We start from the raw sequence: 15,928 nt of genomic DNA, 5'->3' as shown, positions 1-15,928 counted from the left end.
CCATGTAGGGAAAAAATAAGACTAATTTTCCCCCCACACCCTAACACACTGTAATTTCACTCTTGGAACTTTGCTAATCTACTCTCCAACCTCCTTGTCAACAAATCTCAACATATCCAAATCAAAGGAGAATCTAGAAGAAGGAACAATAAAGTAAGAGGTTCTAGGTAGAGGGAGAACCAACAAAATAGAATCCACTTAAGTCTGGCCAGATAGCACCTCGCGGATTCCTCTTAGTCTAGCTCAAGTTCAGAAATTGAGGAGTCGCCTTGGTATGGCACAAACAAAAGGTTAATTTGCTAACCCATATCCAAATTAGGAATCCAACAAATGCTGAAGATCAAGAAGAAATAGAGGAATCAAGGAACAAAGTAAAGAGACACTGATTGGTCTTTTTCCTGCCTGGGCACATTATAAAGAAACATAACATAGGTCAGAGTAGGAAAGTCAAACAACTTGCATGTTAAAATGAGGAATAACGTGGAAAATCTGGCCCTTTTCTAGAAATCTTCCTTTCCTTTAAAGTGTGAGATGAGAGCCCCTAGTGAAGTCCTATTTCTCTCTACATTCGTGCTGCAATGAAGTTCACAGCAGGTTCCCTTGTGAAGAGTCCCCTCTCCTAAGCAGATGGCAGTACAAATGAAAACCCAAAGCCACACACGCGCGCACGCACACGCACACACACACACACACACACACACACACACACACACACGGAGAAATAAGAGCAGCAAGATCATCCAAGAATACTACATGTGCTGCCGGAATAATTCTTTTAAAAGTCAAACCCAGGGAGCACAGATCAACATCTCACAAAACCTTTAGCAGTGGGAGGCCCCTGAGGAACTTTTCGTTTCTTCCCACAATGGTATCCCATTCCCTCATGCTCCACTGATGGGCCGGCCACACACCCTACATACCTTGGCTTCTCCTCTAAAAGTGCTAATAATCTGGGGACATTCTCTTCAAGGAATAAAGCCCCTATCTTCTAGGAGATTAGGCCCCTACTTGTTTTCACACAATAGTCCTGAAGACTAAAGAAAGGCAATTCCTATATATTTAAGACCAGAGGTCTTGGCTCTATTTTCCTTCCAGATAGTTACAAGGATCTTACACTGAGACCAAAGTGGCCTGGATTGCTGTCCTTACATTTTTTAACAAAGGGTGTGTGTGGTGGTGGTGGTGGTGGACTAAGATGGTTCACATACAAATCTGTTTTTTACAAAGTGAATGGAGAAGCTCATTAGGTACACCTGTTTGTTTCAAGATGTAGACATTTGCCAGCCAAAGGAAGCACATATTTCCACATACACCCTCCCACCCTCCCTAAATCTCTATCCCACCACCAAGAGCTCAGCTAAAAGGATAACGCCCAACAAAGGAATATTTGAGAAGTGATGGACACAAGGACATCTATACAGGTTCTGGCATGCCATTCCCAAATGCCAACCACTTTCATTTAGAGCCATAACTTGTCCAAAATTAACCATCCCCATTCTCTTTTCCAAAGATGTTATTTTTTGAAGGGTGGGAGAAGAAATTCAGTTACCCATTAACTAAAAATAAAATCATAGCCAAACATCCCTTCCCACATGGCTTTATCACAGAATAGTTTTAAGAGAAATGTCTTTTCAGACATTTATCTACCAACGTGTCCAATCTCTTCTACCCTGTGAAGATGACTTGCTTCATCACTTCACTTATTATTCCTCATTTAGTCCTTAAGCTTATGGTGAGGTTTTTCTTCGTTTTGTTTTAGGGTAAAAACCCCTATACTCAATCTATATGGAAGGGTATACCAGGGTGAGAACAGTGCCATGCAGCACAGATCTAAAGGCAGGGGATGCTTTATCTTCCACAAGTCTATGGAAGAGCCCTTATACCCCTTTAACATAGGCAAATATACAGAAGCAGACCCTGGAAGCTTCCAAATTTGCCATCCTAGAGATTTAATTTGAGAGCTCATTTCCCCAAAAGAGGAAAAGATATCCCAATCACCCTCTATAATTCATAATTAGCCCAATGAAAGAGATTTTGTGAAATCAGTGATAAAAACAAAACCAAGATCAAAGGAGTATGGAAGGGCATTATCAGTGAATGATAACATATATAAGGACACAGGTCACACATACAGGTCTCTGCCACTCTCTGGGAATGGCATGCTACAACTATCTGAAGACAGAAGGTTCTTGCCGGCACAGTTATTTCCTACAAGTCCGGTGAGGTGTTTGCTTCTTCTGGATCTCCAACCTGCAACGGCTACGCTCATCCAACCATGGCAGTTCAAAATTGCTGGCAAAAAAGGATAAGGGAATCAACTTCCAAGACCAGAGGGATTCAGTGTGGGCATGACACAAACTCAAAAAAAGACACAATGTCCCTCACCACTCCTAGCCCTGACTCTTAAGTCCCAAGTTTGGGATGTCTTTCCTGTCTCAAAGCCAGAGCAATAAGATGCTATTAAATGGATTGAATAATCTATTTCTAACTTAAAAAGCAGTCCTCCTAATTTCAGGCTTGGGAATCTTATCACTGCAAAAACTAGTTGCCCAGGTAACCTCACTTCTGTCAAAGAACCATGGCCATCCCTAAGCCACCTGCTCCACTTATATCCTGGCTTACATGCAGTCTGAAAGGGAGGTGAAGTGCTGGCTAGCTACCTGAGAAGGGAGGGAAAAAGAACTCTTTATACTTACTGTGGAGTTAATTTTGGTAACGGTCGTCCAAATGCTACAACAGGCAAGAAGGGAGTAATCATCAAACTTTCAACTATGGAAGAAAGTCAAATGCAATGTTGTTAGTGACATAGATGAGAAATGTCTGTCAACTATACCTGCTTCAACATATTGTTTATTCATTCAGAGCAAGCTGTAACCTGGAGCCTTGCACCTTTTTTTTTTTTCCTCTTAAAAAAAAGTCTATGCTTTTAGATAGACAAAACTTACCATCATCTGGCTCAGGGAAAAATGAGGTAACCTCAGGCTCAGATTCCTGAATTCCTTTCTTTTTATACATTCTGAGCTGCAGTCGCTGTAAAATTCTTTGTTCCCTGATCCTCTGAATATCCCATCTGGGAAAAACAAACCAGACAAACAAAACAAACAAACCCACCATTACTGAAAACCTGTCCTATAAAAGCAACTCACACACTCCAAATGCTGGGAAGATCTTTGCTGACTCTTCTTGATTGGGGGTAGTGGGGTGGGGATGGGAGATGTTAAAGAGAATTGCTTGCCTGGTTAGGGACGACTACTTAGGTCTAGCAGTACAAATCATGTGTTGGTACTCCACAAAGAGGGGAACTGAGGAAGGGTATACCCGAAGAAAAAAAGGCCAAACATTTTTACCTACAAGTACTGTATCACTTCAAACAAAGACACTCAACCAACTGGGAAGCCAGTCATTTAAGCGTTAAGAGCTCTAAGATCCTTCACAGCATGGATGAGAGAGGTGTCGGAGTCCCAGCTCAGTTGTTCCCAGGATGAACATCTCCAGCCTCACCTTTTCCTTCTCTTCTCATCCAGCTCCAGTTTTGCATGCCGCTTTGAAAACACACTGTCATCTAGGTTCTGTGTAAAGAATGGCAGCTTATAAGCTATTTATCATCACATGACACACGTATATTAACTCATTTCCAACTTCCAGGAAGGTAAAATCTTTCACCTTCAAGTCCCACTTGAATCTGTGAGTGCTATGGATATTATGAGAATGTCCTGGTAACAGAATCAATAAAACACATACCCCTTCCTTCCACTACCCCTACCCTTGGAGAATCTCCAAATTTCAAAATCATTTCCATAACTTTCCAAAGTGAAAATCACATCAATCTGAAATAACCTGTCTAACTGTCATAAGCCCTCCCTACCTCCATACTTTATAAGAATCTGAGTTTAAAATAAACATATCACTTTTAAGAGTCAAATAAGTTTGGAATATATAATCTTGTTGCTGAGTGGTGGTACATGCTAACTTTTCTACTTAACACGAAATCTAGCTTTGAACACTCCCTTTTATTTTTTAATAAATCACTTAACTACTCTGGACCTCAGTTTTCTCAATTTACACAACAAAGGAGTTGGAATGGCTAATCTCTCAAGTTACCTTCTGGCTTTAAAATTTGATTTAATTCATCCACACAGTTATTATAACATATTCAAGTTACATCCCCATTTGTACTCTGTCTCTCACTCTCTTCCACTGACAGGTCTTGGGTACCTACCTCCAAAAGGTCTGAAGGATTTGGGTCCCTTAGAGGCTCTACTGAGTGGTCCCTCCAAGAAGGAACTAGAAAAAAGAAAAAGAAAAAGAAAAAGAAAGGGAGGAGGGGTGGAACCACTCTTAAATCCAAGGTCACACAACCCTCCTATATTCAGTAGGACAAGAGGTCTCTCCCCAGTAAGACAAAGTTACCAAGTGATAGGAATCCATTCTATGGCCTCACCTGAAGCCATATTCAGTGTCCTCGCTATGGTATAAAAGAACCTAAAATGCCATTGCAGTCTGCCAAACACAGGATCACAAAAAAACCCTAAGCCAATACCTGACCATTCATATAATGGATGCTATTGCAGTTCCTGAAAAACAACTGAAATTTGTAGTCATTTTGAAGTCTATAGTGTAATCATACCAAGGAGTCTCACTCTCCCACATCCAACTGATGGAGAATGCAGCTCCCAACCATCCACCATCCCACCGACCCCCACCCAGGCCCAGCCAGCACAATTCCTATTCTACTCACCAGCCAAGACTGAAGTTTCTCCTGCAACACTTGATGGCACCAGACACCCTAAATAATGCAGGAAAGAAGAATCATCTCAGTGTAAAAAGAAAAAAAGCCCATACCCAAAATGGAGGAAAGGATCATCACTGAAGTTCTCACTAGGAAGCCATTTTGGTTTTTTTGAGTTGTTCTTTTGAAAATTTCTCTCTGGGGGAGGGGAAGAGGGAACAACAGACAAAAGAAAAGAAAATAAGCCCACCACTTTTTTTTTTACACTGAGACGACTTCTTTTCTTCATTATTTAGGGTGGTTTCCCTGCAACAGTTGATGGCCAAGGATATCAAACCTTAAACTCAGAACATGGCAGGTGAGTAAAAGTTGACCCTATTTTTCAAATAAAAGATCAGTGTTCTCAAAACTTACATATGTAGTCTTCTTAAACAGCTCCCTCCTCCCTCCAAACAAACTACCTTGCCGGTCCAGCCTGAACAACATGCACAAAGACTTTGGCTTCCTTAGAACAAGCCATTGAGACTTCCTCTTGAAATAGGGCATCAAGAATAAGGATTCACATGTTATTCACAACTCCGGCTCCTCAAAAGGCTGGGATTCCCCCCCAATCAGACTCCTTCTGTACTGCTATGCCCACAATCTTAGGGGTGCTTCAAATTTTCTGTACTAGGGCAGATAGTTTTCAAAAACAGCCAGTCACACAGAACAGCTCTGGACCAAGACATTTCCCAATCCCGGATGGGAAGTTGCTTCACGGTTTCTCTTGTTACACAGCATTGCCATGGCAGCAAGAAGGTTAACTTAAGGATGAACCTGTTCAACTGACTGAACCAACAAAAAAAAACCTGAAGCTAGATCAGGATCCTAGTCTATTTCATGTACACTCAAATGTGAGGCCTAATGGATTTTAAATAATTAAGAAAAGTAATCTATCTTTCCCACTTAATTTTGTCACCAGAACAGCCTGACAAAAGCTGGAGAATGCTCTTTCTTATCGGAATGGATTCCCATCCCCACCCCTGCTGGGGCAAGACACAGTGGTAGAAACTCAGGGATGCAGCTCTCTCCAAGGCTTCCCCCACCATCACCCAGAGCACGCATAGTGACTGTCATACACTAACATTACACAATTGAAGGCACATTGCAGTTACTGATTGATGTAGGAGATAGGGGAGCACCTCTGTGTGGAAGCCATAAAGAAAAAAAGGGAATGAAGACCAAGGTCCCACACCCCACACCCGCCCCAAGCAGCTCAGATATCCCAAGATAGTCCTTATTGTTTGAAAAATAGTTTGTAGACCATTTTATTTAAATATATGAACAACCAATGGGCTACTGCAATCCAAGTAAACTCTTCACATTTAGAACCTTTGTGAAGTATAGTAAGATAAAGTAAGACTGTTTGGTCTTTGGCAGATTCCTCCTGCCCTCCCCCCAGACCGGGACACAGAGATACAGATGAATGTTTATATAGTTAAAGAGCGGAGGCCCAGGTAAAATTCCCCACCCCAAGCTGGCTCCCCAACCCAAAAATTACCATTGGCCCCTGGGAACACCCAAAGACCACACCCTCCCAGGTTTCACACAATATCAATTGCAGGAACAGTCGTGCATGGCAAAGTATAAGTTCTATGCATTTCACAGCACAGAAAACCCTTCTTTCAGAGGGCATGCAAGTTGCCGGAGATTACACCCCCAAGTCTGGTGCTCTTGTGATGAGCAACTTACTGGCAAACACATCTCCCAGTGTTGTAAGCAGGCAAATACATTGAGCACATTTTGCTGTAATTCCATCTATTTGCAATGCCTGCACAGTGTCTGTCTCTGGCTGTTAACTTACTCATTCTTGACAGAACTCTGCTTTATTGATTGCACTTTTTAAAAAATGCCAAAGGCATTTTCACACTTGTTAGCTTGACCGCCACCACTAGGGTATAAGAGCAAGTGTTCTCTATGCCTTACTTGCTACAGTCTCCTCCTTCTTTGGAGAGGATTCCCGTAATGGTAACGGTGATGGGGGAGGCTGGTGCCAACGACACAAATACATTTCTGTGGTGGAAAGGTACGGCAAATCTTCTATCTCACTTGAGAAGGCTTTCTCCTTGGGATGGGTGCTGGGTCCCTTCTGGGGAGTGGAGAGTCTTGGCGGGGTGTCCACTGAAGACCGGGTCTTTTCTGGAGTTTCTTGGCTCCTCAATTCACGTTTACAAACAGTTTCAGATAAGGAACCACAGGGTTCCTCTTTAATGGGAGAGTGCTTAGGAGTTTTTGTTTTGACTTTTGAAAATTCAGGAGCCAGTTTTTTAACAGGAATCTTTCTTTCTGTACTTCCAAATGGGGATTTCCTATTAGATAGGGAAGAAAATATAATACAATTCATTGACTCTGGTAAAATCTGATTTGATTTCATTTTGGGTAAGAGGACTAGCTTATATTTAGGTATTTAAATATCTACCTTCCTTTGGCAGTCATGAGCAAAAACAGCTTCATATGTAACAGTATATATAATAGGCCCTTAGTAAATGTCTGTTGAACAAGTGAGTTTCTATGCTTAAAAACCTCTATAGTATCCTCCTGCCTGCTAAATCTAAAAAGGCCCCTATTTTATTCAAGATCCTTTAGCTAATATTAGGTACTTATTTCATTCCTGTCAACCAGAGACCAGTCTCTTATTCCACACCCCCATCCTATACCATGTTAGTTACAATCTCAATTATTTTTCTTGCTATCTTTTGACTCTTTCCCAGCACCCAACATTCCTAGAATGCCATCTCCTTTTCTTTTTGCCAGCCTAAATTCTGCACTTCTTTTTCAAGATCCATCTGATCCTTAAAGTTTCACTATTCTAACTCAGAATAATCTTTAATATAGCCCTGAATCTTACAAAACTTAGTTTGTCTCACTATTGTCTATCTGCCTATTTTATTGCAGTTTAACTCTTAGTTTTTTAAATATATGCCATCCTCACAGCTAATCTCTTTGAGTCCAAGGGACAGTTAGATTTAATTTTTATATCCACCAATGCTTAATACAATGAAGGAATTTAACACTTCCTAACCTGAAGTGAACTGCTATTGTTTTCTTTCAGAAACTCAGCTGTCATATTTGTTGCCCATTCTCCTTATGATGTACTCTACATTCTGTAATTACTACTGCGACCAAAATGTTTCTAACCGACTTTTATAGCCTGCACAAGAATGTCTCAGGATACTTCCTCAACACAGAATACCTCATAATTCAGAATATGGTTGTATTAAAACAAATTCTTAAGTCCCAATACCCTACTGTCAGTCACTGGAAACAAGTGTCCTCATCAAGTCCAGACAGCAGAACAAAGTTATCAGCACACCTTTTGTGTCCCTTTCCACTCCGCCCACATGAGAAAGGCTTGGGAGGCAGAGTCTGGGATGTCTCAGAAAGCTCTGGCTGGCACTCCAGTTTAATTTTCTCAGATAGCTCGGTTTCCTCTCTCTCTTCAGTTTCATAGCCCTGAAACAGCTTATGCCTTTCTTTCTCGTTATCCTTCTTTACCAGCTGCATCCGCCTTTCCATACGTTCAATCCGAGCAAGAAGCTAAAAAGAGAGTGGCAAAATGCAGACTTAAAACAAAAATATTAAGTGCAGATACTCAGCCCCATTTAGGAATCTGTATGGTCTTCTATCTCTTTCCATGAACCGTAACAATACAACTTACTTTTAATAGGCAGACATTAATCTACATAGTTTTCCTTAAACACAATAAAGACAAGGTACACCGCTTAATTCTAGGGGCTAACCTAGTTGGGTAGGCACGTGGGGGGGGGGCGGTTTGTAGTTCATTCTTCCGAAAGAAGATCCTCTTTATTGGGGGGGGGGGGCAACATGCCTTTTAAATGGCATGGTCTCTGCTACTGCTAACCATGTGGCTCTATGTCAGCTTAGCAGTTTCTAGAATTAACCTTAGGTTCTCTAAGAAGGCCCTAGGTTTCTCCAAATCCTATCCTCTCAACTTCCACTCCAGAATGCTATACACAAGGGCAAAGTCCAGAGAGTACACTGAGAAGGAATTAAAAGCTCATACAGTCACAGTGCCAATAGGGACTGCAGTGTTATTTGAAAGGGACCAGGGTGGGGTGGGGGGGGTCACCTAAACAATGAACCCTCAATTTGGAAGAATTATAATAGAAACCATTACCCCTAAATCCCATCAATGATGAAATATACATATTGTTTTGCTGCTTTGCACTTGAGATAACAGAAGAAAATTATACCTATTTATCTGTTTTAACCCTAATGGGAAAACTACATAATCAAACAGAAAATGGATGTCTGTTATCACTGAAAACTGCACATTAAAGTGCTCTGAGAAAAGGTGCCAACTGTGCTACTTATACCCTATAATAATTTTATTTGTGTTAGACAGTGATATTAATGTTGCCTCCGTTACACCTACTTAGCTGCATAGATTTTGGTAGAGGCCAAACAACTGGAATAAGAGAAACAAGCTTAAGCAACACTAAGCCTGCAATACACAACAGAAGCAGTGAACGCCAAGTTCAGACTGACACTCTATCCTTAACTCACCCCACTTTTCTTGCCTAGGAAAATCTGCAAAGAGGCCATTACCTCAGGAACTGTGCAGAAACCTCCTCAATCAGGAGACAGCCCCCCTGTTCACCCCTCTCCTTTCATCTCTTTCTGTTTTGATTCCCAGCTTTAACATTACTTAACCAGTTTGTGGGTGACATTTCCTTAATTTCTTCTCCCACACGCCCCTCCAATGTAAGGATATTATGTGTTGTAATTACAGTACCATCACACCCCGAGACTGCAGTACAGTAGCTGAGCAGTGCCACCTCCATGTTGAGTAACTTCCACAAATCAACACCATGAGATATTTTAAATGAGACCTGCCCCAGCTCCCATTCCACCTTGCAGAATGCATTCTCCAATAAAACAGTCGTTGCCTGATGCGATTCATTTGGAGAGCAGACAAAATGAATAGCCCTCTGCTCCCTTGCTCAGCCCTTGGCACAAACCAAGAAAGAGAAAGGGAGGGAGAGAGAGGGAGAGAGAGGGAGGGAGAGGGGAAGAGAGAGAGAAAAAGAGAGAGAGGGAGAGAGGCTGCTGCAACCTTAATACAATTGTAGAAACCGTGTTTATTTTTAGGCAGCTGTAAGGTATGCTAGCACAGTAATACCCCATCACCACAGCTTTCCTGATATCTGAAGGAATATGTTTCAACACATAAGGTGCCCTTAACTACTGCTGCAGTAAAAACAAGCCAATAGTCATGCTGCTCAGAAGTACAAAGAAATAATAAATGACTTCCCTAATAACCTTAAGATTCTAAAATAGTTATTTTGGGCGGAGGTTCTACTCAACATATTTAATAAGCTTACTTTCCCCTGGTGCCTTGAAATCTTTCAGCCTCTAAGCACCACTCTTATACAAGAGAGCTGATCAGTGGGTCAGGTTTTAGAACAGATTCCTATTAAAACCTGTCTGAAATCAAAAGCAGTAATTCTCTTCATCTCATTTAAGAAACCTAAAACAGGATTCCACTGTGAATCACCTCTGCCACTCTGCCAGTTAAAAGGCCTACCACTCTGCTATCCAAAGATGCTACAGCAGTGCTGAGAGCAACAGCTGCTCTGCCCTCTCCTCCAGAATGCATTTCTAACACAAAAGCTCTTCAATTTACCCCCTCCGTAAAGCCACCACATATTCATCCCACCTTTTCATTTTCAACCCCTCACAAACCAGGTCTTTGCCCACTCTACAGATCTTTCCCATAAGTCTGGGGCTGTCGTTTTAAATTAACCCTTTGGCACCTGCGACCGCCCCTCCCCTCCCCTCCCACCGCCTTGGGAAGGTGCCCTTTAACCCTTCCCTCCAACCCAACGTGTCTGTGGGCCAGGCTCCCAAGGACCCGGCACCTAAGGTACTCCTTTGCTGGTGGGCAACCTTCTTACCCCTAACCAGGGATACCTTAACCTCCTACAGCCCCCTTCCCTGAGCATGCGCACAACTCGCTCCTCAGCGCGAACGCTGTTTAACCCCTCCCATACCGTGTCTCTCTCTGACTTCAGCTCCTCGATCTCCTTTTCCTTAGCCTGCAGCTGCTGCTGCTGCTGTTCGATGAGGTCCAATTGCAGCAGAAGTATCTGTTTGAGGCAGGCGGCCTGACTGGAGGCTCCCGAGCCGCCGCCACCCCCGAGAGGGCTCTTCCTCATACTCTTCCATCTGCCCTCGCTGGCCGCCAGGGTCCCGGCGGCGGCGGTGGGCGCGAGGGGTGGCGGCCCGGGCAGAGGTAGTGGTGGGGGTCCCGCCGAGTCCGAGGCGGTGGCAGCTGGGGGAGCCGCCCCACCCTTGTCCCCAGCCCAGGGCGTAGGCTCTTTGGCCGCCGCCACGAGAGAGCCCGTCTGAATGGGCAGCACTGCCTGATACTTGGGTCGAGGACTGCAGCCGGCTCCGGCTGCTGCTGGCTCCCCCCCAATGCCGGCTTGTTTGGTGGCCGGGGGCGGACAGGGCAAGGGCACCGAGCCGCCCCAGCTCTCTTCCTGCTGCCCGGGGGCCGCCCCGGCCGGGAGTAACAAGCCCCGGCCCTTGCCGCCGCAGCCGGCCGGAGAGGGCGCGGGGCTCCCGCCCTGGGAGGAGGCCAGCGGGGGCCCCGGCTCCTTAAGCTTACGGTGCCGGGGGAGGAAGTGGGCTTCGGCCGCCCCGGGCTCGTCCTCAGGCCCGCCCAGCGCCGCAGCCCGCTCGTAGTCCAGTCGCTGCTCAGGGTTACCGCCGGCAGGGGCCGCGGCCGCCTTGAACACTGCGGATCGCATGGTCATAGTGGTCCGGAGCAGCGCCGGGGACCGAGACGAGGAGGGGGTGGGGAAGGGGCGAGGTGCGGGGGGTCGAGGACGGAGGAGGGGGAGGGGAGTTTGGCGGGCTCGCCTCAGCAGCGCGGCAGCAGGCCTCGGCTAACGCGGCTCCTCCGGGGCCCGGGCGCCATCCCGCCGGCACGCGGCGAAGTGGAGGCCGCGGCTGAGGCCCGCCGCCGGCCCATGGGGGCCTCGCCGCCACCTCTGCTGCCGCCGCCGCCGCCTTCGCCTCAGAGGCAGGAGCTCGCACCCAGCCGCCCCCGAGCTCATCCCCGGAGCTCGCTTCGGCCCCCCCTGGCCCGGCCGGGCCCGCCTTGTCTCCCCACCCCACACCCCCCCTTCCCCGCCCCGGCCCCCCGCCCCGGAGCTCGCCTCAGCCGCCCCGAGCCTCCATTTCCCCCCGCTCCTCCTCAGGAGGGGGCGGGAGAGATGGACCCGCCCAAAGCCCTCCTACTACGGGAGGGCGGTTTGTCACCTCCCCCGGGGGTCTCCGCGGCTCGGGGTCCCCTCCCCCCACAGTCACCCCCGGCGCCTCAGCGTTTCCCTTTAAAAGACGGAGCCGCTCGTAGCCGCCACCGCCGCAGCCGCCGCTGGCCGGAGGGCGCATGCGTCGGAGGGCAGCGGGCGGGAGTGAACCTGGGGCTGAGAGGAGGGAGGCGGGCCGCGCTATTGTGAAAGGGGCCGCGGCCGCCGCGAGGGGAGCGGGGAGGGGGCCAGGGATCATGGGCGAGGACCGAGGAGCCTGCGGAGGAGCAGGGTGAAGGTGGGCTGCCGGGGGAGGGTGGCGACGGTGGATGAGAAATGCGGAGGTTCCTGGGGGAAAAAGGAGCGGGAGGCAGAGGCGCCCTTCGTGGACTTGCACCCAACGCCCCACGTACCTGGCCTCCGCTGGGCGACCCCTTCCTGGCAATAGCGGCCCCCGCAGTCCCGCAAACCTCCTCGACCAGAGTCAGGATTCAGTCTCCTCTTGAAGCCTGTGGGTGCTTCCTAGGGGAAGAATTCTAACCCCGTCACCCTCTTCACTCCTCAGCAGCCCCACAAGGGGTCCAGACCAGAAACGGACGAACCTCTGGTTCCCAGAGTGGGGAAAATCCATGATGTCTGCTGTCGAGGGACTTGGTCACAACCTCCCTTGAATGAGTATTGCCTGCTACCAACAGTTATTTCCCCGTGGCCATCTCCCCTGCCTTCTTGTCATTTCTAGCACCTTCTGGAGGTTCATGAAGAGTTGAAGCAAAGGAAGTCTCAGAAGGGATTTTTACCTTCACTGGGAATAGGAATACTTTAGGGCAGCGGTTCTCAACCTGTGGGTCGCGACGCCTTTGGGGGTCGAAGGACCCTTTCACAGGGCTCGCCTAAGACCATCGGAAAACACATATATAGTTACATATTGTTCTTGTGATTCATCACTATGCTTTAATTATATTCAATTTGTAACAATGGAAATACATCCTGCATATCAGATATTTACATTACGATTCATAACAGTAGCAAAATTAGTTACAAAGTAGCAACGAAAATGATTTTGTGGTTGGGGGTCACCACAACATGGCGAACTATTAAAGCGTCGTGGCATTAGGAAGGTTGAGAACCACTGCTTTAGGGTATTCTGCTATGCTGAGCACTTTTTCCTACCTCTGTGTTCATTGTGTGTGTGTCTGTCTTCATTTCCAGACAACTTTAGCCAATAAGTCCTCACAGGATTCCTCGTGGAAAAACTTCAACAGTTTTAATGAATTGTTTTTCTCTTTAGCTTATATATATATATATCCCCCCAATCCATGTGGAAATGAAGATGACTAACATTCTTGGCCTGATGTGAAAGCCTCTAATTAAAACTATGTCTTTGGCTCTGTCTGGCGTGGCTCAGTGCGTTGGGTGCCGTCCTGTGAACTGAAGGGTCCTCAGTTGGATCCCTAGTCGGGGGTGTGCAATAGGCAACCAATCAATGTCTCACACATCGATGTTTCTCTTCCTCTCTATCTCCCTCCCTTCCCTACTCTCTAAAGGAGGTAAATAAATAAAATCTTAAAAAACAAAACAATACTATGTCTTTGCCTTGTGCCCATGAGCAGGAAGCACTGGAAAGGTAAACAAATGAATGTGAGTGTTAAGAAGCCAAGAGAACCCCAGTCTTCTTCCACCAGACTCTGTGGCCTCAGATCTGCAAGGGAAGTATTGGGGGTAGGGATACCAGTGAAGGGGGATGTGGCAGGAGATAACTTATGGTGATTTCTTCCAATATCAAGACTTTCAATTCCATCTCTACACTGACAACTCCCAAATGTGTATCTTCTTCCTAACTCCAAAATTGTATATCCAACTACCTAGGAGACATATCCACTTGGATGTGTAATAGACATTTCAAACTTACAACTAAAATCACACTCTTGAATTTCCCCCGCCCAAATCCTGCTTTTTCTTCAGCCTTCCTCTCTGTGTCACCTTTTGTTCAATCAGTCTTCAATCCCATTGACCTTCAAAAAAATATATCCAGAATCCCATACCTTCACAGCACCTCCACAACCTTGGTCTAAGTCATTACCATATGTCACTTTTTTATTGCAGTAGCCTTGTAATTAGTCTCTCAGTTTCAACCTTTGCCTTCCCCTACATAAACCTGTTCTCAACACAGCAGCCATAGTGATCCTGAGTGAGATCATGTTTTTTCTCTGCTCAAAATTCATGGTTTCCTATCTTACTTGGAGTAAAAATTAAATTGTTATGGCCTATATAGTACCTGGCCCTTTGGTACTGTTCATGACTTCCACTCCTACTGCTTCCCCCCACCCTCGCCTCTTAGCTGTTTTTCAAACACCTGGCATATGTCTGCTTAGATCTTTTCACTTGCTGTTCCCTTCATCTAGATCACTTCTTCAGATATCCAGGCGCCTTCCTCTCTCACTCTAAATATCTTTTCATCAGATCTCTGGCCCCCCTATGTGAACTCACAACCCCCCTCCAAAATCCCTGTCTTTCTGCTTTATTTTATTTTTGATTTTGAGAGGACATTTATTAAAGCTGGGGACAGTGAAAGAAGGAAGGGCCTAGGATAGAAGGAAGAATGTTTATTAAAGCTGGGGACAGTGAAACAAGGAAGGACCTAGGATAGAAGAAGCAACAGGAGAGAGCCTAGGTGGGGCTGCTTTGGCTCTATAAATGTTACAGAAAAGGGGGCCTTAAAGACATGTTCAGGGGTTAGCCCAGATGAGCTGCCGCTACTCCTTGCTCACTCTTGAGGTCCCTTAAAAGTTTAGGAGATGCACACCTGTTGGCTAAGGAGGAGAAGAAGGGAAAAGCGTGGGCATGCACCTGAGGAGGGAGAACACACCCGCTTTATTTTAATTCATAGTACTTATTAACATCTAACATGTAATTCACCTTGTTTATTGTCCTGTCTCACTAGAATATAGGCTTCATGTTTTGTTCACTGCTTATCCTCAGCATTTAGAACCATATCTGGCACAAAGTAGGCACTTAATAAATATGCAGTAAATGAGTAAATGAGCTGTTTAGTTATATTAAGGAGAAAGCATCTATCCTTGATCTTTACCTTGGTTGAGAGCGACAGTCATATTGTGTTGGCCAAAAAGTCCATTTAGTTTTTCCCATGAAATAAAAGACACATTTTTCATTTTCACCAATAACTTTATTGATTTGGATATTTTGAGTATGTCAGCTATCTCCCACTATTGGCTTCTAGTGGGTAGAGGCCAGGGGTGCTGCTAAACATCTCCCAATGCATGACAGCCCCACAGCAAAGAATTATTTGGCCAAAATGTCAGTAGTACCAAGAAATGTCACAAACACTTTTGACATGTTCGATCAGTCACAGAACCTCCATACACTGCACAAATTTTATGTTTATTTTTTAAAGATTTTATTTATTTTTAGAGTGAAGGAAAGGAAGGGAGAAAGAGAGGGGGAGAAACATCAATGTGTCCGGTTGCCTCTTGCACGCCCCTAATTGGAGACCTGGCCCACAACCCAGGCATGTGCCCTGACTGGTAATCCGATTGACAACGTTTGGGTTTGCAGGCCAGTGCTCAATTTACTGAGCCACACCAGCCAGGGCCACAAATCTTTTTTTTTTTTGCGTTTCAGTTGCATTTTTACCTTCCTTGAAATAATAAAGCATTATACACCAAAAATGTTGCATATTTTCTTCCATCAATATTAAAATGGCTGCACAAAAAATCAACAATTTTGATTTTTTGTTTTTTATTTTATTTTTAAGATTTTATTTATTTTAGAGAAAGAAGGGAGGGAGAAAGAGGGAGAGAAACATTTATGTGTGAGAGATTACACCGGTTAGTTGCCTCTTGCACACCCCCAACTGGGGACC

At 45.4% G+C, this 15,928-nt stretch overlaps 1 protein-coding gene across 2 annotated transcripts; it reads right to left on the bottom strand.

Moving 5' to 3' along the window:
- Positions 1 to 690: 690 nt before the first annotated feature.
- MSL1 (MSL complex subunit 1) lies at positions 691 to 11,889 on the bottom strand. 2 transcript variants are annotated; one of them, XM_090257289.1, is made up of 9 exons: positions 10,783 to 11,889; positions 8,082 to 8,305; positions 6,695 to 7,077; positions 4,739 to 4,786; positions 4,220 to 4,284; positions 3,502 to 3,569; positions 2,946 to 3,070; positions 2,697 to 2,769; positions 691 to 2,292 (listed from the first exon to the last, which is right to left on the bottom strand). In XM_090257289.1, the coding sequence occupies exons 1-9, from the start codon at positions 11,548 to 11,550 to the stop codon at positions 2,202 to 2,204; spliced, it is 1,845 nt and encodes a 614-aa protein (XP_090113415.1). In that variant the 5' UTR covers positions 11,551 to 11,889; the 3' UTR covers positions 691 to 2,201. The 2 variants fall into 2 exon arrangements, with proteins under 2 accessions (XP_090113415.1, XP_090113414.1); XM_090257288.1 differs by lacking the exon at positions 4,739 to 4,786.
- Between the last annotated feature and the right edge of the window lie 4,039 nt (positions 11,890 to 15,928).

The sequence above is a fragment of the Furipterus horrens genome, unplaced genomic scaffold (assembly GCF_987537825.1).
Source record: "Furipterus horrens unplaced genomic scaffold, mFurHor1.1.pri manual_scaffold_11, whole genome shotgun sequence".
Classification (NCBI taxonomy): Eukaryota; Metazoa; Chordata; class Mammalia; order Chiroptera; family Furipteridae; genus Furipterus; species Furipterus horrens.
The sequence above is the reverse complement of the archived record's forward strand: the minus strand, read 5'-3'. Positions and strand labels throughout refer to the sequence as shown.